This window comes from Mauremys mutica, chromosome 1 (assembly GCF_020497125.1).
Source record: "Mauremys mutica isolate MM-2020 ecotype Southern chromosome 1, ASM2049712v1, whole genome shotgun sequence".
In the NCBI taxonomy this organism is placed as follows: Eukaryota; Metazoa; Chordata; order Testudines; family Geoemydidae; genus Mauremys; species Mauremys mutica.
Window position 1 is genome coordinate 23,173,006 of NC_059072.1, and position 23,658 is coordinate 23,196,663.

Consider the following 23,658-nt stretch of genomic DNA (forward strand, 5'->3'; position numbering starts at 1 on the left):
GCATGGGAACTAGTATAATGCCCTAAGGAATCCCATCAAAAGTTCTGTTTAGCTGGCCCCCGCCTGGGAGCCCAGGTAGGGATGCTGAGGTGGATGGGGGCAGCTGCCTGCATCTAAAACCCCTGCTTCATTTCTTTTGCAGGTCCTGATTGGGAGATGGAGCTGAGAAACAGGTGGAGTGCTGGGGCCTGAAGTGTTTCCTCAAAGGCACCTGGGCATAAAGACCCAGGGACTTGAGGGTGGCTGTGGAATCTTTCAGACCATGGAGTTTTGCATCTGTTTGCTCTGAGAAGAGCAAAGCGCCTTCAAACAGAAGGGCTGAATGGACTGCTGGACCTCCATTGGCACTCCTGAGGAGTGGAGCCAAGAGCATCTGCGCATGACCACTGCAGAAGCCCTGGATCTAGCCGCCAAGTCTTTTGCGTCCAGGGGAACCTGCAGGGAAGTCTTGGCTACAGACTTACACTCGTCTACCAGAGCAGAGAACTCCTGGGGAATTGAGTCCTTTAATTTTAACAACTAGTCCCAGACGTTAAAGTCATACCTCCCCAGCAACACCTGCTGGTTGGAGCTGCAGACCTCCCTAGAATAAACCTTTGTACCAAAAAGATCTAGTCTTTGAGTCTTTCACTTTGGGGGTTGCTGCTTGTCGCCTTTGTCTCTCTCTCTTGTTGGCTGCCAAGACCACCAAGGACCTGGGAGGGGGATGGAAGTATAAATAATCATACCCTTGAGTGGGAACAAAATACTTCTTTTCGGCTCTGAGGTGGGAGGCAAGGAGGATGGGGTTTGCCACAGGGCTTTAACTGGTCCCATGATGGCCTCACTGAGAGGGAATGCTTCCTTCAATGGGGCTGCCGCCCTAAAAATATCAGCCAGGTTGTGGGAGGACTAACTATCTATCTCCACTTTCAGCCTAAGGTTCGAGACCACTCTTTTCAACAGCTCCTGCTGAGCTTTGAAATCACAGTGGGGAAGTGACATGCCCACCTGACACTGCCTCATCCGGGGATGATGAGGAGGCAGCCTGCACCAGCAGGGGGTCCTCCTCTTCTCTTTCTGCACCGATCTGATCCTGAGGGTCTAGGTTCTGAGATTGGTACTAGGCTTGGTACTGAAGTCCAGATCGGGTGTTGTTCGATGGGATGGAAGTGCTTTCCTCTCTGAGACCACTGAGCATGAGTGCCTGGAGTCAGGGGAAAATCCCCCGGGTTCGAAAATGGCTATTGCATCTACATAGGCCAGTGCCCACTGTGCCAAGCACTTGGGGGTAGCCCTACACCTGGATCCACAACCTGATAAGGCTGACTGGGGTGGTACTGGGAAAAGTTCTTTGGCTGGGAATACAATTCCACTTCTGAGTCAGATGACGAGTCTTCCTCCAGGGGCCACAGAGGAGCAGTACCATTCGGTGCCGGGGAATGGTGCTGAGGCGGGGAGACCTGAGTCGAAACCAGCAGGGACAGTTTCCCTCTTGACGGTACCGAACATGAGCTTGGTGCAACATGCTGCCTTCTGCTCACTGGCACAGACATCACTGATTCTTGTACTGCCAGCAACAGTGCTATCGAAAGAACCAGCAAGTCCCTGGCTGCAACAAACGCCTCCAGGGTTGATGGCACCACAACTCTGCTGGTGCCACAATGTCCCTCCAGTGCGGAAGGTTGATCCGAGACCAGACTCAACAGAGCCTGCGTAAGGATAGAGTCAATGAGCCCTTGGAGTGGGGGCAGAGGAGTGGGCACACTCAGGTCACACTCCGCTGTGCTCTCCATACTTGGCTTTCTTCAGAGTTGAGGAACACTCTCTCTCAGCCACCTGCTTATGTTTTTCCTTCGGCATAGGTGATGGGAAATGGTGCCAAGAGACTCTCACAGTGGGAGAAGCACTCCGCACCAACACCAAAGTACTCAATGTCAAGTCGACCAGCTCAGCTCCAACAAGGGTCGGCACGCCGCCTACACCAAGATCTTTTGGCCACAGCATCACACTGGGAGCTCAAGTTCAGCTGATTATCCACCACCAGCACCAAATCTTTTTCAGAGAGTCTCGGCTTTCCAGGAAAGAGTCCCCCATCCTGTAATTGTGGCCTATATTCTTTGTTTACATTCAGCCACATTAAAATGCACATTGTTTGCTTGTGCCCAGTTTACCAAGCAATCCCAATTGCTTTGAGTGACATGTCTTCTTCATTATTTACCACTCCTCTAATTTTTGTGTCATTTGCAAACCATCAGTGCTGAGTTTATATTTTCTTCCAGGTCACTGATAAAAATGGTAAATAGTGTAGGGATAAGAACCTATTCCTTCAGGACCCCACTGGAAAGAGACCCACTCAAGACAATTCCCGATTTACAACTACAGTTTGAGACCTATAAGTTAGCCCATTTTAAAGCCATTTAATATGTGCCATGTTAATTTTATATTGCTCTAATTTTTTAATCAAAATATAGGCGGTACCAAGTCACACACTTCACAAAGCCTAAGCATATTACATCAACGCTATTACTTTCATCAACCAAACTTGTAATCTCATGGAAAAAGATATCAAGTTTGACAGGATCTATTTGCCATAAACCCATGTTGATTTACATACTACACAGACAGTAGGTATAACTCTTCCACTGTATCCTTTTCATGCATTTGCTTTGCTGAGAGAAGTGGAGGAGATTCCAAAATGTTTAGTTTCAAAACACCTAATGCAAACAGAGAGAACATCTCTTAGTAAGACTTGATGCAGAGACGTCTGCTCCTTAGAAGTTTCCTGAACTCTCTCTACAAAAGTCCCATTTTTTCTTCATGAAGAAAAAAATAGATTTGAAAAAGTAGTCAGTAAACAAAGCATCATGTTGCAAACTTGAACAGAAATCAGCATTTAGCTTTACCAGAAAAGATATCTTGGTGGTTTCACTTCACAAATAGCGAATGTTCATAGTCCATCAGCTCTTCAACTGATTTTTAAGTAGAAGAAAAGCTGATTTTTCAATCACTAGTTTTTCAACATTACACAAAAGGGATTATTTTAAAGAAGTTTATATGTGCACATTATTCATGTAAACATGTAAGCTTACACGGGAATTAAATAGGCTTTCCTGGTGCTGCAATTCAATGTTAAATATGCCTCCACGAAGTTGTGTTATTTCATTGTACTTGGTCTCACTATGAAAGTCATTTCCCCATTCCCTTCCCTCCCCGCTGACACCTCCTCGTCTCTGAAAATAGTTCCAAATGCCAAGAAATAAGTTGTGACAAAAATAAGTCAAAGTTGTTAATCAACATTTAAAACTTTGAATAAAACACATCACAGAGTTATGTGTACAGCTTGAATACTCACTTAAAATGAAGATCTTTGAAAGTAAAATGAGTTTCCACTATTCCTGTAGTTTTCACTCTAGTCCTGAGAACATCCTGTTGAGTCGGGATGTAACTGGTTTGTGCTATCCTGTCCAAATCATTCAAGTAACTAAAGATAAAATAAACACCGCTTTTAATTATTTAAAAAAAGATAAAGAGATTTGCACAGATAAAAGGTATTTTATCGGTTATAAAAGTTAACATATCTAAATCCTCACATCTATTCAGCACATTCAGTTTAGTGTTCATCTTAGACATAAGCAGGGACAGTATTCTTTGGGGGTAAAACAGAGAACCTGCATACTACATTCATGTATTACAGGTTATTTACCAGTTTAAAAATATTATTCTAGAAAGAAAAAAAATTAAGCAATTCATTCCCTCTTAAATAATTCTTCCTTCTAAGTCTCAGAACACGTGTGGTTTTCTTCCAGTTGGTGCAAGCAATTATAAAGCAGGAAAACATGTAAACAGAGAATACATTTTATTATCTTTACACCTGTCTACAGAATTAAAGTATTTTAATATGCTGTCCCTTAATGGGAATTATTAAATGAATGAAGAATGTTCCAGCCAAAATACTGAATCAACAGATGTTCATGTGACTTAATGCTCTATGATTCTGGTTATTGACTGGGTGGCTGGGGGTGGCTGGTTTGGCACACTGTAACACAGTAACTTTCCTTCTAGTCAGATAGTCTTGAAAACAAAGCCTTGTGTTTTACTTTCTGAAATTCTTGAGATGCGTGCCATCAATTCAGTGCTTTTAATACAGTACATATGTGATTTTTATTTGCATTCACTCTGAAAAGGAACAGAAAAAAGGAACGACTACCTATGTGATCAGAAATTATCAACTTCAGGGATATAATTAGGGGTGTTAAGTAAACTATGCTGTCATTATAAAATTGCAGGAAAGAGAAGAGGAGGTTACTGTAGGTTCTCCGAGATGTGTGCTCCTTATATGTATTCCACTGAGGGTTATACACATGCACTGGAGCTTTTCAAAGTAATATTGCTCGACGGTCTGCAGAGGCACCTTTTATTGCCTTGTGGTTTCGACTGATTGTATTAGTACCGATTGTATTCCACTGAGGGTGATTGACAAGAAGGTGCAAGGAAGATGGTGGAACCGTAGAACGGAGGACCACTGCACCGAATGAGGCATACGTCGCAGCATCACGTACTAGAGGATAGTGAGAGGAAAAGGTGTGTACTGAACGCCACGTGGCTGCCTTACATACGTTCGCAAGGGATCTATCATGGAACATGGCTCTGGTTGATGCTTGTGCTCTCATGGAATGGCCTTGTATCCCATCTGGTGAGGAGTTCCCTGACAATTGATAGTGACACTTAAGAAACCCTGAGACCCACTGAGAGATTCTCTTGGTGGATATGGTGTGTCCTTTAATTCTCTCAGCTATGGCAACAAATAGCCTGGGAGACTTCGGGAATGGCTTCGTCCTTTGTAGGTAAAAGGCTACGGCCCTACACACATCGAGGGACTGAAGCCACAATTGCTCATTAGAAGCGTGTGGTTTTGGAAAGGAGGTAGGCGGATGTATGGGTTGGTTGAGATGGAATTGGGAAACCACTTTTGGCAGAAACTTGGGATGCCATCACAGTGAGACCTTGCCCTTATCTAATGTGGTGAAATGGCCGCTCCCAGTTCACCAACCTTCCTCACTGAAGTAATAGCAACAAGGAATGCGACCTTCATAGACAGAAGAGAGAGAGAGAGCACATGCGAGGGCTTGAGGCCAGCAGTTCAAAGGGAGAGTTCATTAAAGAGGTAAGGACTAGGTTGAGGTCCCATCGGGGAGTGATAGGCCGATTTGACAGATATTTACATAAAAGGCCCGTCCAGAATCACACGGTCCAGGGGTGGGTAAAAATCAAATACCCTTCTACTGGAGGGTGGAAAGCACTAATGGTGACTACATGCACTCTGACAGAGCTGAGATCGAGTCCTGAGGTTTTCAGGTAGAGGAAATAGTCACAGCATAGGGATGCCCACAGCTTTGGGGGAAAGACTTTGCCATTGGGCCCAGGAGGTGAACCATGTCCATTTGGCCTAGCAGGATCACCTTGTGGAGTCCTTTTGGTTATTGGAGAAGAGGTCTTGCACTGCCAATGAGCATTCTTGTGCTAATGGAGGTGTCCATTCAAAATCTATGCTGTTAAGTGTAGCTTCCATGGATCTCGATGCCTGAGTCTGCCATTGTTTTGTCAGCAGTTCCAGAAACGTCTGGAGTTGGAGAGGAGGTTATTTGACATGTGGAGAAGAGGGAACCAGAATTGATGACACCAGAATGGAGAGATCAGAATGGCTGTTGTGCTGTTCTGACGGAGTTTGTGGAGGATGCCATGGGGGGGGGGGGGAGATAAGAGGAGGGGGGACACCATAGTTTGTCCAGTTTGACCAATCGATGACCAGAGCGTTGATCAGTGAGTGAGCACCGAGTCTTCTCCTGTAGCAATACTGGGTGCACTTGGTGTTGGTGCAAAAAGGTCTCTGATTGGTGTACTCAGCGACCAAGTATCAGAGGGGTAGCCGTGTTAGTCTGGATCTGTAAAAGCAGCAAAGAGTCTTGTGGCACCTTATAGACTAACAGACGTTTTGGAGCATGAGCTTTCGTGGGTGAATACCCACTTCGTCGGATGCATGTAGTGGCGACCAAAGTTGTCTGTGATTATTGTTTCATGCAACTCCCATTTGTGGTCGGTTGTAAAGGTCTTGCTGAACCTGTGATTACATTCTGGGTGCCAGGCAGGTAGGTTGCTGACAAAAGGATATGATGTGCAATGCACCATTCCCAGACGTGAGTTGCCTCCATACACAGCGCTGGGGCCTTGTGCCACTTTATTTGTTTATGTAGTATACTGTGGTGGTGGTGTCTGACATGACGAGGATGTGGCAATAGCAGATAGCTGGTAAGAACACGCAACATGCTTTGTTTACTGCTCAAAATTCAAGTATGTTTATGTGCATCCTGGACTCTCACATGGGTCCAGGTGCCTTGTGTCATGTGATCTCCAATGTAAGTGTTCCAGCCCAGTGGTTCTCAACCAGGGATACATATACCCCTGGGGGTATGCAGAGGTCTTACAGGGGGCACATCCACTCCTCTAGGTATTTGCCTATTTCTACAACAGCTACATAAAAAGCACTAGCAAAGTCAACACAAACTAAAATTTCATACAATGACTTGTTTATACTGCTCTATATACAATACACTGAAATGTAAATACAATATTTATATTCCAATTGATTTATAAGTATATGGTAAAAATGAGAAAGTAAGCAATTTTCAGTAACTGTCCTGTCATACTTGTATTTTTATATCTGATTTTGTAAGCAAGTCGTTTTTAAGTGAGGTGAAACCTGGGGCACACAAAACAAATCAGACTCCTGAAAAGGGTACAATAGTCTGGAAAGATTGAGATACACTGCACCAGCGTGTGAGTGACGTGCCCAATATGAATATCACAGTTGGCAAGGATGGGAGGAAGGGCATCCTGGAGCAGACTTGTAGTGGGTCTGTCCACCACCAAAAAGAAGAGATGACATTGGGTGGAATGTTAAGTAGGGTGTGCATAGATTGGTGCATAGGAGAATAGTTTTTTTGCAGCCACAGCTATAGACAGCAAAGATGCAGGCAGGTGAAGGGTGTGATGTATGTGCACACCACCATGTGCCCTCAAATGGAAAGGTAGGTCTTGGCAGAGACCAAAGAGTTGGAGGTTATCAGGGCTATTTGGTTCAGTAGGCTTTGGAATCTGACCTGTGGCATTTAAGCTCCTGCAGAGATCACATCAATGTGAGCTCCTATGAATTCCAGGGACTGAGGAGGGCACAAAGTTGATTTTTCGACATCGATGCTCACTCTTAGGGAGGAGAGAAGTAGAAGAAGCTGGGATATCAATGCTTGAGCTTCCTCTTTGGACCACGCTGCCAACGGCCAGTTGTCCAGATAGAGGAAGACAAGGATTCCCTGACATCATAGGTGAGCCGCTACCACAGAGAAAACCTTTGTAAAACTCGTGGGGCAGTGATGAATCTGAATGGGAAAACCCTGTACTGGAAGTGCCGTTGTCCCACTTTGAACCTCAGGACCATCTGCAAGCACGGGCCCCCCGCAGTTCCCAGTGGACACAGTTCACCGCTCCCAGCCAATGGGAGCTGCTGGAAGCAGCAGCCCATCCAACCGTGGGCCACAAGTTGCCCACCACAGCTCTAGAGTTTTTTAGATAGTGCAAGGAATCATCAGTTTTCTGGTTGAAGAGGTGATTCATTGAAGGAAAGGTCCTCAATAGTGTTCCGCACCTCTCTAGGGAAACCCAAGAAGTGTAACCAGGATTCCTTCCTCATGACAATTCCAGTCACCAATACACGCAATGACATGTCCACTGAACCAACTGCAGACTGAAGTATGGGCTTAGTGACAAACTTGCCTTCCTGTACAATTGCTTGGAATCCAGTACAATCCTTATGAGGTAACTTATCTGCAAATTCCTCCGTCCAGCCATAGTTCATAAAGCCATTCTTGGCCATCAGTGCCAAGTAATTAGAGATCTGGAACTGCAGTCCAATTGAGGAGAAGACCGTTCGACCCATGAGGTCAGGTCTCTTACCCTCCCTGTCTGCTGAGATGGAGCGTGCGTATTGTTGTTTGGTCTGCTCTACTGCAGCCTGTATTACCAAGACATTAGGTGGAGGGTGTGAAAATAAAAGTTCTGGTCATGGGGTTTGGGGGGAGGGGAGAGTGGCGTAGTACCTTGTTGCAGCCCCCTTTGGAGTTGGTACACACATGTCCAGGATATGCCACACACTGTGTGCTGGTTGAAGAATAGCATTACTGATTGGTAAGGCCACCCTTGCTGGTACTAATGTGTGCAGAATATCTAGTAACCGGTGCTGACTGTCCCACACCTCTTCCAGTGGGATCTCAAGGACAATGGCTATCTCCATAGGAGGTCTTGAAACTGACGATAGTCATCTGGTGGGGAGGAAGGTGTTGATGACACAGCTGCGTCTGGAGATGACGAAGGGAATCTCTCCCGATCCACCAGTACCGTTGGAGCTGGCCTGACTGGTGCCTCGTCTAACCCCATTTCTGAACCTCTGCCGGACAAAGGGTGGCACGGTGAAACAAGGGAGTTCTCCTGAGCCGAATGAGACTATTCCGGAGGAATATATTGGGGCCATGAGCTCCAATATGGCCAACCCAGTTGATCCTGCTGCTGTTATGCTTGTGCCCAAGACGACAGATACCAGCTTCTTGGGTAAGGCAAAGGGGGAAACTGGGAGCTGTTGGAACCCTCCAGTAGTCGTGTTTCCTGAATGGAAGTGGCAGACCATGCTGAACGTCCAGGTTGTCAGATTCAGAGAAGTCGGAGTCTTGCATGAATGCCAGTACTGATGGAACGGGATGTGTTAGAGGGGTATGGCCAGCAGATGGTAGATGTAACACATGATATGGAGCTCTCTACAGAGGTGAGTGCATCAGAACAGGGGGATAGCTCAGTGGTTTGAGCATTGGCCTGCTAAACCCAGGGTTGTGAGTTCAATCCTTGAGGGGGCTACCTAGGGATCTGGGGCAAAATCAGTACTTGGTCCTGCTAGTGAAGACAGGGGGCTGGACTCAATGACCTTTCAAGGTCCCTTCCAGTTCTAGGAGATAAGCTATCTCCATTAAAACAAAAAAAAAAACATGCAGTGACGTAGCTCCCTCCAGAGTGAACAGTTTGTGAGGGCTGGGAGTGCTTCCGAGTTTCCCCAGAGTCAAAAGTATCCGGAACCGGTAAAGGCATCTGGGATGCCAACAGCCAAAGCAGGAGGGGTACGCAGATCTGGCACTGGGACTGGCAGATCTAGCAAATGGTGCAGACTTTTATCACTCAGGCGAAACTACAAGGCAATACAAGAGCAAATATGCGGACCACTGAGCAAAACTACTTTGAAAAGCTTCGGCTCCGGGCACATGTGGAATATAATAGGGACTATCACTCAAAAAGGAATGCCTATTTCCCCAATAAAGCTAGTTACCTAACATACTGAAGCCATAGAGACTGAGGGATCTTATTAGAAGTAGGAAAATGACCCACAAAAGTGACTTTCAAGTTCTTTTTGTCCTGGATGTGCTTTCTTCAGGCTTATCTTTCTATTAAGTTATTTGCTACCTTGAGTTTCATCCTGTTTGTCCCTATTCTCGATGGCTTGAAGAGTCTAGAAAGTTCATGCTGTCATTCAGGTGCAGAGCAGATAAAAGCAGGCTGGAGATCTCTCCAGCAGTGTTTTTCAACAACTGATCCGTAGACCAATGCTGGTCCCCGAGATCTCCCTGACACAGTTTAGGAAGGCAGCAAGCCAGTCCCTGGTATCAAAAAGGTTGAGAAATACTGATCTATAGTATCTCAGTGCACTAATGGCATCATGTTTTTGTTCATTATATATGGATTTGAATCGAAAATTAAACCAATCATTTAGCCGGTGTACGGTTCGGTCTTGGTAATTTATGCTTGAGATATGCTTCAGCCACTCTCCCCCGATCCTTTTCCTTTCTACTGCAAAAAAACTAGTAGCAGCAAATTTGAAGAGCAATCAGGAACAGAAGATTTATTAAACTTAGAATCCTTTCAGATAATTCAGAATCATGATTTACACAAGCCTGTAATTGCTTCATCTTATTACTATCATCATCCTCCTCTTACCCTATTTTCCATCTGTTTTTCCTCTCTTGCTGCATCTAGTCTTAATTAGTTTTAAACTCATTAGGGCAAGAACTATATCTATCTATGCATCTGTACAGTGCCTAGCACAACAAAGACAAATCCTGATTAATACTGTGGTAGCACCCAAAAATACCAATGTAATGGAAGTGAAGCAAAGTTCAATTGACAATGCTGATTCAGAGCCAACAGTCATGAAAGGTTTTCATATACGGAACAAGTAGCCCTGAGACCACAACTCCCCCCAGCTCCACTATATGGGCAAAAATAAAATAAATGGCCATATAAAGCACTCAAGAGTACCTGTTAGTTTGTATTTCTTACATTAAACTGCTCTGGGTACTGCTCACAGATTTGACCTGTTAATTCCAGCACAACACTTAGGTTCCCCACCCAACTCCTTTTCTTCGAGTTCAGACTTCTATTTCAGGACTGCTGCAACTGTCTGATCCCAGAAAAGGACTATCTAGGTACTTCTAAGACTCCCATCAACATAGTATCAGTTCTACACTTACTAAGCTGCAGAATCATTAAGCTGGTATTCTCTGGATCTATTGAAACAGGCTTGAACTCCACTATCTTTCCACAATCTCTTGATAACTCCTGCAAGTTCCGTGGTCATAAATCCTTCCTCTGCTGCTCCAGCTAGTACAAAGAGTTGTCGGGCATCATCCTGTAAGAAACATGGAAACAGAAAACTTGAGGGTAAAAAAAAGCTAGAGCCGAAATCCATATCATTCCTTTAAGTTAATAGAAGGACTTAAAAGCATCAGCCCAGTCCACAGCAAATGGATGAATTAGTAGACTAAGGAAATGAGTATGTCTACACAGCCCATGACAGTGGCCTCCCGACCCAGGCTGGCAGACTAGGTCTCACAGAGCTCGTGCTACTGTAACCCATGTGCCTAATAGGGAGATCTCTTTAAGAGATCTATGGGGGTGGAGTAGGAATAAGTTGTGCTTGGGTCCTTATTGCTAGGCAGATGCACAATTAGATCTCCACATTCAGAAGTTTCTGGACTTGGGTGTGGCAGTTTTGGGAATGATAAATACGTTCCCTGTTCCTGAACTCAGACTCCATGAGGGCAAGTAGTCAGGGCAGCTACTTTACAAAAGGCCATATGCCCTATGTAGTTTGGGAGAAGCTGTGCTCCTGGAGCAGAAAGCTGACTGTTTTCTCTAACTCTAAAGTATTTTGCAGCAGTTTAAAGAAAAAAAAATATATACTGAACTAAGTGGCTGATTAATTGTAGCTAACTAGCTAACTGAGTTCATTTCAGCAGAGCAGGAGGAAGAGTCTTCATGGATTCCAACTAAAGATTTCTACAAACAAGTGGTGAGATGTTGCTTTTAACTCAGCAGACTATATACATTTTGTGATCAAAGACTAATAGAGACTCAGGTGAACTCAACCTAAGCTTTTGGGAACTCAGTTTCTTTTAACTGGGTTTCTGTGGGGACTGACCTGTTTAGATTTAATTTGTTTTCTTTATTTATGCTTATGTATAAACTGTGAAGATAACATATGTGGATTATAAAGCAGCCATGTTATGTTGTAAAAAATAAATTATTAACTATGTTTCTTTATCATAAGATTTTATAAAGTTGGTACTTAATTAAGCTTATTCCTTTTGTTCTTTTTGGGACTTGAATGTGGGGAGGTTGACCCTGTAGAATCATTGCTGAAAAATCTTTAGAGACAGAATTCTGAGTCTCTTGCTGCTTTTCTATGGGAGCTGGGTTTTTTAAGGCACTGGAGAAGGGCAATGAAGTGAACTCTAGCCCAACCAAAGGTTACACTACTACACTAAAAATAGCAGTGTAGACAATACTTTGAAGTTGCAACTCAGATTGGAGCTCGGGCTCTAAAGCCCACTCGTGCCGAGGCTTCAAAGCCCAAGCTGCAACAGCTACACATCTATGTTTAGTACAGTAGCACAAGTATGAGTCTGTCCACCCAACTGTAGAAAATAAAAGCCTATTAATTGAAGTTTTTAATATATTGACTGGTAGTAAATCAAATATTTGCGTGAAGACATTAAATTTTATTGATAAAGAAATTTGTAAGATCTCAACAAGAAAAATAAGTGGATCCAACGTATTTCAAGTTGAAGTCAAACTCCAATCCCATTTTAGCCCTCAAAACCAACTGGATACAGTTATATTTACACTCAAATTTTTACAGATACATTTACGTGAATTCTGAATTTGTAGTACACTATTTTTAAAGACCTACAAAAAAAAAATCAGCTCTGAGTAGAAGCCATAAATTGCTAGCTCTCCTCAAAGCATTCCTCCTCTTCTGTCAGCAGATGCATCAGGTAACCAATCGTCTCAATATACAAGAAAATGTTTTCTAGTATTTCTGGAAAGAATAGAAGAGGTATTAACCTGTAAGCCTATTTTACCCAGCAAGAATCCATTCTCTCTCAATGCTGGCCAACATCGAGCAGTTAATAGTTTTTAATAGAACAAATTTGGGAGGTTTAAAAACTAAACTGTTGAATAAAAAGCAGAATATAGAAAACTGTTCAATCATGAGTAATTTTTGTGATACATGCATCGGATTATTGCATTTTATTTCTCCTCCCATTTCTAGATATGGTGAGAATGAAAAGCAGTTCTTGTTTTGAGGGGGGTTAACTATTATATTATCATATTAGAACACTGTGGAATTCATAAGTCATATCATAGTATCACTAGTTAAAAATTTCTTATCTTACACTTATACTGCTCTGACCTTCAATACACACAAGTCTAAGCACAAGAATAAAAAACCACCTTCCTTACAGCTTAATTTTCAGATCTGTTTGACATGATAGTACAGGAATGGCATCTCCCAACATCACGAGAATTATATGTCCTGGTCTTTTTGCTCTGATTCTCTCACAGGCAAGGCTTGCTTGTTTGCCACAAACTCAAATATGGGTCCCAGTTCTCCAGGAAAGAGATTGCAGTTCAAATTTTGCCTTCATTTACAAGAGCGAAACTTTCACTGAAGGACAATTAGACTGACAGGTGTAAACGAGGGCAGAATTTGACCACAGCTGTTCTACACACTTAAATACAAAGATGAAAAAACCCTGCCCCACGGAGCAGAATCTCAACAATGGATTACATAAACAACTGAAGTAGTAACAGACACCAAGAAAGGACATTTGTTAAATACACAGATATTCTCTTTATGAATATATACATCTGAGTAGTTGAAATATTTGTTTTGTTTTGAAGTATAAGCATATTTTTTTGAGAGTGGCAGGGGTGATTTCTCTGGAATGGTTTGAATAAAACAGTGAAGCCTTGACAACAGAACTGAGAAACATACTATAAAGCAAAGGGGAGCATGGCAAGAGACACAGAGACAGCTCCTGCTGCAGAAGATGGAAAGACGGTCTCAATTAGACCGGTATCTTTGGTGGAATGGAAAGGAATAGGAGACCTTGGATTCAAAAGGTGACCAGGTTAGAAATGTAAATAGGGGCTGCACGATGCAGGGCACAATTTATGGAGCACAGAACAATCACCTGCTTCTCTTCATCCCACCTCCAATTCCATCAACAAATCTACTTTTTGTTTCATGACTTATACTTATCCGTCAGTGCCACATTTCCCTTTACAGAAACAGTAGACACACCAAGTGTGGCTGTATTAGGGGGCATTAGGATCAACTCTTCTTTTTATGAAGTTAGGTAATGTGGGGTTTCTTCCATCCTTCCCTTAAACAGTCTGGAATAGAGGGGCTTCCCTTCAGGAAAAAACAGTTACTAACTTTTCTGTAACTATTGTTCTTTGCGATGTGTTGCTTATGTCCATTCCACATTAAGTGTACATGCACCATCACCAGAGATTTTTCCCTCAGTGGTATCTGGCAGGCTGGCTCTAGCGCCCTCTGGTGCCATGTGCTGGTATAAAGGGCCTGGCTGGCCCCTTACCCTCTCAGTTCCTTCTTGCTGACTAACTCTGACAGAGGGGCAGGAGGGTGGGTCGTGGAATGGACACGAACCACACATTTTGAAGAACAATAGTTACGGAAACATTAGTAATCATTTTTTCTTCTTCAAGAACTTGGTCATGTCCATTCCACATTAGATGACTCACAAGCGGTACCCAAGGAGGTGGGTTTAGAGTTCATAGACATGCAGATTGCAACAGTACTCTTCCCAACTTGGCATCATCTCTGGCCTGCTGGGTGATGGTGTAGTGGGAGGAGAGGGTATGTACTGACAACAATAAAGCAGAAAGAAAGAGCCTCAAAACACACTTCCCCTGATTTCCTATTTTTCATACCAAGACTACACTGACAGATTTAGCTGGACCAAAGTCACTTTCAGGAAAATAAATTATATACACACACACACACTCACTGTACACACACACACACACACACACTAATTATATACACACACACATTAAGTGAGGAGTTACTGTGTGTGTACACACACACACACACACAGAGTAACTCCTCACTTAACGTGGTAGTTATGTTCCTGAAAAAAAAACAACTTTCAGTGAAATGATATTAAACTAATCCAATTTTCCCATAAGATTTAATGTAAATGCGGGGGTTATGTACCAAGGAAATTTTTGGGGGGCAGACAAAAGGCATTATATACTGTACAGTACTGTACTGTGGTTGGGAGGTGCCCCTGGCTTACCCCACACAGGCACAGTAGCAGCTTCCCCACAGAAGAACAGGCGCTGACTTTGCCTGGGGATGCTCCAGGCCCGCCTCTTCTTGGCCCTGTTCCACTCCAGGCCTACCTCTTCCCGCCCCCACTCTACCTCCTCTCTGGAGCACGCCGCGTCCCCCACCCTCCCAGTGCTTCCCTGCTGCCAAACAGCTGTTTGGCAGCGCTTAGGACTTTCTGGGAGGGAGGGGGAGGAGCGGGGACGCAGCACTTCCCCCTCCCTCCTAGAAAGTCCTGGTGGGGGGAAGCACTGTGAGGGAGGGGGAGGACGCCGAGAAGAGGAACTTGTGCAATGCTCCCTTGCAAAGTCGCTGCTCTTCCACAGAACCTTACAAGCAGTGGACAGAGCAGGCAGCCAAACGACGTTATAAGGGAGCATTGCACAACTTTAAACGAGCATGTTCCCTAATGGAGCAGCGACATAACTTTGAAACAATGTTAAGCACACACACACCCCTCTAGCCCGATATAACGCGACCTGATATAACACGAATTCAGAGATAACACGGTAAAGCAGCGCTCCGGGGAGGGGGAGGGGGGCGGAGCAGCGCACTCTGGTGGATCAAAGGAAGTTTGATATAATGCAGTTTCACCTATAATGGCTCCTGAGGACAGCGTTATACCGGGGTAGAGGTGTGTGTGTGTGTGGGTGTGTGTACACACCCACACACACAGAGACCTTTTCTGCTTCCTGAAGTGTTTAAATAAAGTCAATGTTGATACTACAGAGCTATATATGCTGAAGGTTTTGTCCCCCATCAAGCATGCCAATTCGTGATAAACCAAGTCCACAGAGCTACTTAAATGACCTATTTTCTCAGTCAATATGTAAATTTACACTGCAGCAAGAATTCAGAATAGAATCAACTTTATATTATCTATCTATCTATCTATATAAATAAATAAAATATAAAGTTGATTTTATTGTGTATATATATATATATGAGTGAAATTGTATATATGCACCCAGAACTCTGGACTATTGTAATTTTTTACAAAACAAACAGAATTGGGTTTGTCCTGTTCCTACAGACAGGAAACAAGTGACCTGACTAAATTTATGCATTACACGAAGAAAAAAATGTCACAAAACTTAGTCATCTCCTCCTTATGAGTCACTAATTTATCTCTCCATCTCCTTCTTGTTACCGCTATTAATATAGTAATTATTTTTGAATACCATCACAATAAAGAGTCATCACCCACCCAAAAGCAGTCAGTTCAACATTTACACCTGGGGGAATTCTGCGCCACTGCAAAATTCATGTCTAGTGCATAAATTTTTCCCCCCATGCAGGAAATACATTCTTCCCAAGAATTGCTGTAGTTCCACCTTTCACCCACCAGAGGCCGCTGTGGCGCCAGAATAGCCAGCAACATGAACCCAGCCACCTGTTCTGGCACCACAGCAGCTTCTGGTGGGCAAAAGGTGGAACTGCAGCATTCTGGAGCAGAATGATTTTCTGTTGAGGAAAAAAAATTCTGTGCATGTGCAGTGGTGCATAATTCCCCCAGGAGTAGAAGATCATCACAATACCCTTCCCAGGGAGCCAGGTTAAGCCACACAGAGACAATGCCTGTCCTAGAGAGATTACAAGAGGCAAGACACACCCAGTTGGAGAACAAACTAAGCAACAGGTGAGGAAAATGAGAGTAACAGTGAGAGAAACAAGGTCATAAAGACTAGATGTGTGCATAATTTGCAGGTTCTGAGCACATTATTATCTATATAAATTTTCTTGTTTCATATATAACAAGAAAACTAATGATCTAGTAACCCCTATTAGCCAAACCATTATCATTTCTGTCTTACCCATCACTATAAACTCAATGTCAAAAGCAAAGCAGCATTATCTAGTAGTCTAAATATAGGACTGGAATCTGAAGATCTGGGTTCTACTCCCAGCTTTGCCACTGACTTGGTGGCCTTAGACAGCTGAAAATCTCTGTTCACACTCTTCCCTGCAAAATTATGATAATGGCTACTACATAGGGGCATTGTGGCTATAGTCATTAATGTTAGAAAAAAGTGGTTTTGAGACATTCACATAAAAGAGGTATAAAATGCAAAGCGTCAACATATAAAATGGTGCTTCTTTCCTGATAAAACCATTTTTCTTCCCCTTGTTCTTTGTTCCCACCCACCCCCTTTCTGTCATTCAAGCTTGCAATCTTGACGTGTGAGGAAAAAGTAAATATGGCACAAGACCCTAAAGTACTAAATAATAAATAAAACATGTAATACAAATAAATACTTTATAAGTTTCTTTCAGTACATGATTTGCAGAATCTCTCCCCTTCCTCTGTGACCCTTCTGCGAAGACTAGCCCATACCAGGGCTACTTCCTGCTTCAGCTGCTGCAGCCAATGAATATTCCACACACTGACCTCCACCTCCATTGAGTACAATAACTTTTTATGCATTCCAGGGTACGGACTGCCATTTTAGGTGTTAAATCCAACATCTGGGTATTACTGAGGTCCTCAAAACCCCTTCTTACCCAACGCCTAATTCTGTAGATACTTTCCCTGGGTGCTTGAGTATCCTCTGTTAAAAGTCCCTAGATACCCAAATTTCTGCAAGTGTGTATGTGCACAGATGCCCGAGTCTAGGTGCGTGGGCACCTCTTATGCTTTAGCCATCAAACTAGGCATTTCCCCACCAAACTCACCTGCAAGGCCTGATCTGGCAGGTGTGCTCAGGGCATGCCTAAACTCACGCAAAAGGGCTGGGGAGGCCCACCTTATAAGTTTTAGCCCAGTGGTCAGAGCACTCACCCAGAATGTGGGAGGCGTGGGTACAATTCTCCCATGTCTGATGTAGAAGCAATCTGAAAACAAATTTCCCATCTCTCAGGTGAGTGCCTGAAGCACTGTGCTATGGGATATTCTGGTGCAGAGTCTCAATTTTTCCTGTTGAAACTGTTCCAATGTCTATAAATGAATAAATAATTATGCATTCGGACAGAGGAGCAGAACGACTGTGTAGAGTAGCAGTTAGGGCATTCACTTGGGATGTAGGAAATAAGTTCAAATCCATTCTCCACATGAGGCAGAAGGAAAATTTGAACAGCCATATACCATGTAAAGTGCAATGACATTTACGGAGCTCTATAAATCAAACCTCCTGCAAAGGAAAATTGTCATTTATTTGCAATGTTAAAAGTGGACTAATAATATTTTTGTCAGTCTGCACCTGTAAGACAAGGTAGGTTTGTATAAATGTTGCCAAAGTTCTTTAGATTCTGTAAAAAGAACAGGAGTACTTGTGGCACCTTAGAGACTAACAAATTTATTTGAGCATAAGCTTTCGTGGGCTACAGCCCACTTCTTCAGATGCACAGAATGGAACATATAGTAAGGAGATATATATACACATACAGAACATGAAAAGGTGGAAGTAGCCATATCAACTCTAAGAGGCTAATTAATTAAGATGAGCAATTATCAGCAGGAGAAAAAAAAAACCTTTTGTAGTGATAATCAAGATGGCCCATTTCAGACAGTTGACAAGAGGTGAAAGGATACTATTTATTTCCCCATGTTAAGTATCCTCACACCTTTGTTAGTCTCTAAGGTGCCACAAGTACTCCTGTTCTTTTTTGCAGAAACAGAACAACATGGCTGCTCTACTCTGAAACTTTAGATTCTGTGTTATTCTGAAAAGTACTTTTCTCACTCTAAGGAGTTTGGGTTTTTTTTTCTCTTCTTTTTTGGAGTGTGGATAGGGGAAAAAAATTCTAATATCTTTACCATGAAGCAACAATGGACAGAAAATGATGCTTGAACAACATATGGCATGTTAGCGGCATATCTACATTTGTATGTACTTCAATACTCACAGCCCTGGTTGGATCACAGAAGTCTATCTTCAATCTCCCCATTGCTCTAATGATAGCAATAATGGACTGAATGGTATTACTGTAGACAACAGCTTTGTATTGTTTACATTCTTCTTCTGAATAACCAGCTTCGTGGATAATCCTATGGAGGAAAATAATATTAAGTCTTCTATTCAAATGCAAGCAAGTAAATCATTTCAGTTATATCTTTTAACCATACTTACTTCATTTGCTTTACAATCGTGCTTTTCCCTGATTCACCAGCTCCTGAAAAATAAAAGGGTAAAAATTATTAAAAGACATCCTTCTTGACTTCCCTTCGTTTCCAAAGCTAGCAGTTAAAAAGTCAGTTTTCATCTTTCAAGAATCCCTTAACAACTGATATATTACTGAAGAATTTTAAAACACAATTTTTACGAGTTACCTTTTAACATCAGACAGGAAGTTTAAATTACAATTTCTTGTTTTTGACACTTACAACAGGAGGAGATTTAACTCTGAAATGCCTTTATATTCATAGCTATACTCCATCAAGCCACACAATCTTCTCATTTAAAAAAATTGCAGGAATTTCTAATACAAACAAGCGGCCAAATATATATGTGTAGAATCCACTAACTAAGTTTGCCCACCCCTGAACTAAACCAATAAATTGACAACTTTTTCCCTCACATGTTTTCACAATACCTCCCCTGAAAGACAGTGTAATAAAAATGTCATTACTGTGACATCTAAAGGCTTGTCTGTGGGCCCCACAATGCAGGCTATGGGTGTGTGAGTTGCAAAGCACACTAAAGTGTTTACCGGAGTTGCCCCAGGTAGACCCTGCTAGCACGAACTAAAAGGCACAATGGGACTGCATTAACAAAAACTAGGTACAGCTTTTAGTACACTATGTCAATCATTTCATTAGTCAGCTTCTGGCACTTAACATGTCTTTCAGCTTGACTTGGGCTAAAAGTTGTATGAGATTCAGTCTAAGAACAATTTATACTTTTTAAAAAGTTATGAAAATCATTTGTGTAAGTAATTTGTTATTCACATGAAATATACAGCAATGAATGATTCCCTCTCCTCCATATGTAAGTAGTTTTGGGTTTTTTATTTATCACTTCATCATAGTAAAAAATGGACATAAATTCTGTGCCTGGGACGGTACATTTTACCACAATCTGAAGAGTGTGTGTGTACATGCACATACACATACTACATACATATTCTCAGAGGTTCTTCTGAAGACTTCATAACTCACTTGTAGCTTCACTACTCATGAATAATGCAGCCATCCTAAACTCCTACTGATAGAACCCTTATATGGTACCACATAATCACATTCCATACAGCCACAGAGAGACATGATAAGTAAAGGAAGGGAGAGGAGGGTTCCCCAACACCATCAATGAGCTCTAGGGACAAATATTTCCCAATCTCAACTGATAAGAAGGGAAAGAGGATTGACTACACGAGTCCTCCAACTTTAGTATCAACCTCTAGTAAAAGCAGCAAAGAATCCTGTCGCGCCTTATAGACTAACTGACGTTTTGCAGCATGAGCTTTCGTGGGTGAATACCCACTGCTGCTTTTACAGATCCAGACTAACACGGCTACCCCTCTGATACTTAACCTCTAGTAAGTATGTCTAATAAAGTTGGTGCCTCCTGCCTACCATACATGGGAAAGGAGAAGAATCTTTCTCCCCCTTCCCATAATTCCATCCTACCCTCAGGGCTTGTCTACATAGCTGCACTTGTGAAATCCTCCACTGTACTCATGTAAAAAGTGACAAACTGGGGCAAGTTGTACTAATGCAACTAACACTAGAGGCTTGCATGAGTGCAGCTACATCACTAAAAATAAATAAATAAATACCACCAAAGAAAAAACCACTATGTCAGAACCAAGTGTGCCATGGAAACACAGGTTTATGGAAGAGGACTTGAAACCTTTCTTGAGGGAATTTTCAGTCTACTAAATCATTCCGGTCAACAGCTCTATCTACTGAGATCAGGGTCTCCCTGTACCAAGAATGGATGAGGGGGAGAAGTTTTAGATACTGAACAATAGCTTTGTCTTGTGGGACTACTATATTTTAAAGGCAGCCTTGTTAATCCACCTCTCTCCCCCCAAATTAAACAATCCCCAAATCACAATTTTCTCCAGGGATTCCAGATTGAGAATAAAATATTTGCCCTTTTTGCATCTGATCGTTAGCTTTTCTAGGTGGTGAGCAAGAGCTTATTGTTGGCATGTGCTATATTCCAAGGTGGAAGGAACAATTTCTACCTAACATTCCATATCATCTGAATCATATTGGTCTGAGATTAGAAAGCGTCCTGCATCCTTACAAGGAGAAAGGGAGGTGGACACTTAGCAATCCCCACAGGACTGCAGAGCTTCAGTGAACAATAGTCTGATTTCCATTTGGGATAGAAGGGGATCATGAGGCATCTCTTTCTGCTTGCTCTCACTTTGGAAGGCACAGTTCAAGAACTCCATACACTCTGACTATATAGTTCCTGCAACTATCTGCAGAGGGCACACACCTGCAAGAACAGGAGAAGCCCTGCCACTAGTGGCTGCTGGTTTGGTTTCTCCACTACTGTACTGTTCGCTACAAGAAGAAGAAGAGGGGTCCAAAGGAGCCTGAGCTAGTCTTTTATCAGTGGAGGAGGAAACCTTTCCTTTATTCTCCCTGTCCATGATCTTTGCCTCCAGTCACCTTTCTGCCCCTCATCAAAACTAAGAGCTCTGTGTTGACAGCTTGGAGAAACTTGGTAGGGACAATGTTCTCCACCTGCTCAACACAAACAAATGACACCACCAGTCAAGTAAGAGATACAAGCAGTACAATGACTGTACCTAATCAGGTGAAGAATCTGTGCGAAGCCGAGCAGAAACAACTAAGATGTTTGTACACCAAATGCAAGGAGCCTGGGTAACAAAATGGAGGTACTAGAATAACTGGTGCAAGGGGAAACAGATATTATAGGGATAACAGAAACACGGTGGAACAGTAGTCATAACTGGAGTACAGGTATTGAAGGGTATGTGCTCTTCAGGAAAGACAGAAATAAAGGTAAAGATGGTGGAGTAGCACTGTATATTAATGATGAGGTGGCCTGTAAAGAAATCTGAAATGATGGAATGGATAAAAACAGTCTGTTTGTGTCAAAATCCCAAACTACAGAAGATTAGATGGGCTCTATTTTTATCTTTCTATCTTCAGTTGCATTAATTTCTTCAAATTCAGTCATTCACAACTTAAAATAAGTACAGTAAATACTCGTTCATAAGCCGAAATTTTTTTAAGTAAAAAAGGGAGGCACCAGAAAAGGGGGTCAGCTTATGAACGGGTATAGAGACGAAGAGGTGGGCCACAGCCCCTCCCACCAACAGAGGGAGCAAGGAGAGGCAGCAGAGCCAGAAGGAAAGAAGCAGGGCCAGAGTCTCCGCTTCTGGCCATGCTGCTCTCCCCCCAGCCTTTGAAGCAGCTGCAGCTCCGGGGCTGGCACACTGCGGCCATGCCACCCGGCCCAGCCTGCCAGAGCAGCTCCAGCCAGGCCAGAGACATCCCTCCCTGGCCCTCCCCAGATAAGGTGGGAAGGGATGGGATGGGGAAAGTGTGGGTGCCCCGGGCTAGGGTGAGGTCATGTGGAGGGTGGTCACAGGGGTTACTCCCCTGACCCCCAGCTTCTCCCCCCCCCCAAAATTTTCCCCACCAGTTGCTGTCCTGGCCTGTCAAGGTAAGCAGATGGCATGCTGGGACACTTTGTTTACTTAGGGTTACATCCGTGCCTGCAGACACTCGAGGTAAACAAACCATGATGGCCTGGGAGCCAAAGTTTGCTGACCCCTGAATTATAGAGTCGGCTTATGAATGGGTCATAAAAATTTTCCATTTTCACTTATCCATCGGGGGGGTGTCGGCTTATAAACGAACCAACTTATGATTGAGTATATAGGTACATACATAACTTTCTCAGGAAGAGCTGACTAGGGCTGATAAAGCCTGATAAATAGTATTTCAGAATGAGCAAATAAAACCATTTAAGAAGCAGAACAGTATATATAATTATAGTATATTACAGTATATATAATTATCACAATAGTATCAAAGTATAATATAATGGAGAAATTGGTCATGATTTCATAGCTCATGTTGAATTTAAACTTCCATTTTAAGGCCCATTTTCAATATCCCTCTAACTTGACTGGAGAAATTAGTTTATATGCTTACATTAGGTTTGAAATAGAATTCTTCTACAGATTTAGAAGTCTACAATTAAAAACTGAAATGGTAAGAGAGCAAAAGTTAAGAGTTTCATGACTGTAGACATATGCCACATTACTTAGAAATTGAGAATGCTAGAAAAAAAATATTTGTTTGCAGTGTGGTTGTAGCCCTGTTAGTCCCAAGATAGGAGAGAGAGATGTGGACGAAACCACTGTGGAATGGGCCACCTGAATATCCTGAGAAACTCTGCTTTACCCCCCTCCCCCAACACCTACTGCACATGCCTAGCACATCACCTACCACCCCACATTAGAACCCATAGGGGGTTTCACAAAACAATTACTACCCATACTTGATGGAGACCACATCCTGAAAGAAATTTTTCCTGAATGCCCTCTTCTGGCCTTGAAACAATCCCCCATCCTTATCATCAGAAACAAGTTCCCCACATTACAGGACGGTCCAACTCAAAATGGCACCAGACCCTGGCATAACAGATGCAAAACATGCAGACCTATCTCCACTGGCATGATGATCAACACCTCCCACAACACACCCGTCAAGATCCCTGGGTCTTATACATGTGTATCACAACATGCATCAAATACCGCAAAAACAAATGTGGGTGAAACCAGAAAATCACTACACTCCTGAATAAACTTCCAGAAACAAAAACACCCTATCACTCAAGGGCGAACAATTTCCACAAAACGATCATTCCATATCTGATCTCTGTCCTCATCCTCACAGGAAACCTGCACAACACCTTCAAAAGATGTGCACAACACCTTCAAAACTTAAATTCATA

General features: G+C 42.9%; 1 protein-coding gene across 1 annotated transcript in view; it reads right to left on the reverse strand.

Annotated features, from left to right (window-relative positions):
• The window catches only part of GNAI1 (G protein subunit alpha i1), a 59,818-nt gene that overhangs the window by 17,211 nt on the left and 18,949 nt on the right, over positions 1 to 23,658 (reverse strand). The window contains exons 2-5 of the mRNA XM_044983010.1: positions 18,841 to 18,883; positions 18,617 to 18,758; positions 10,602 to 10,759; positions 3,335 to 3,463 (exon numbers count right to left, since the gene is read on the reverse strand). Of these exons, the coding sequence (XP_044838945.1) occupies positions 3,335 to 3,463; positions 10,602 to 10,759; positions 18,617 to 18,758; positions 18,841 to 18,883 (472 nt within the window). The remainder of the gene's footprint in view (positions 1 to 3,334; positions 3,464 to 10,601; positions 10,760 to 18,616; positions 18,759 to 18,840; positions 18,884 to 23,658) is intronic.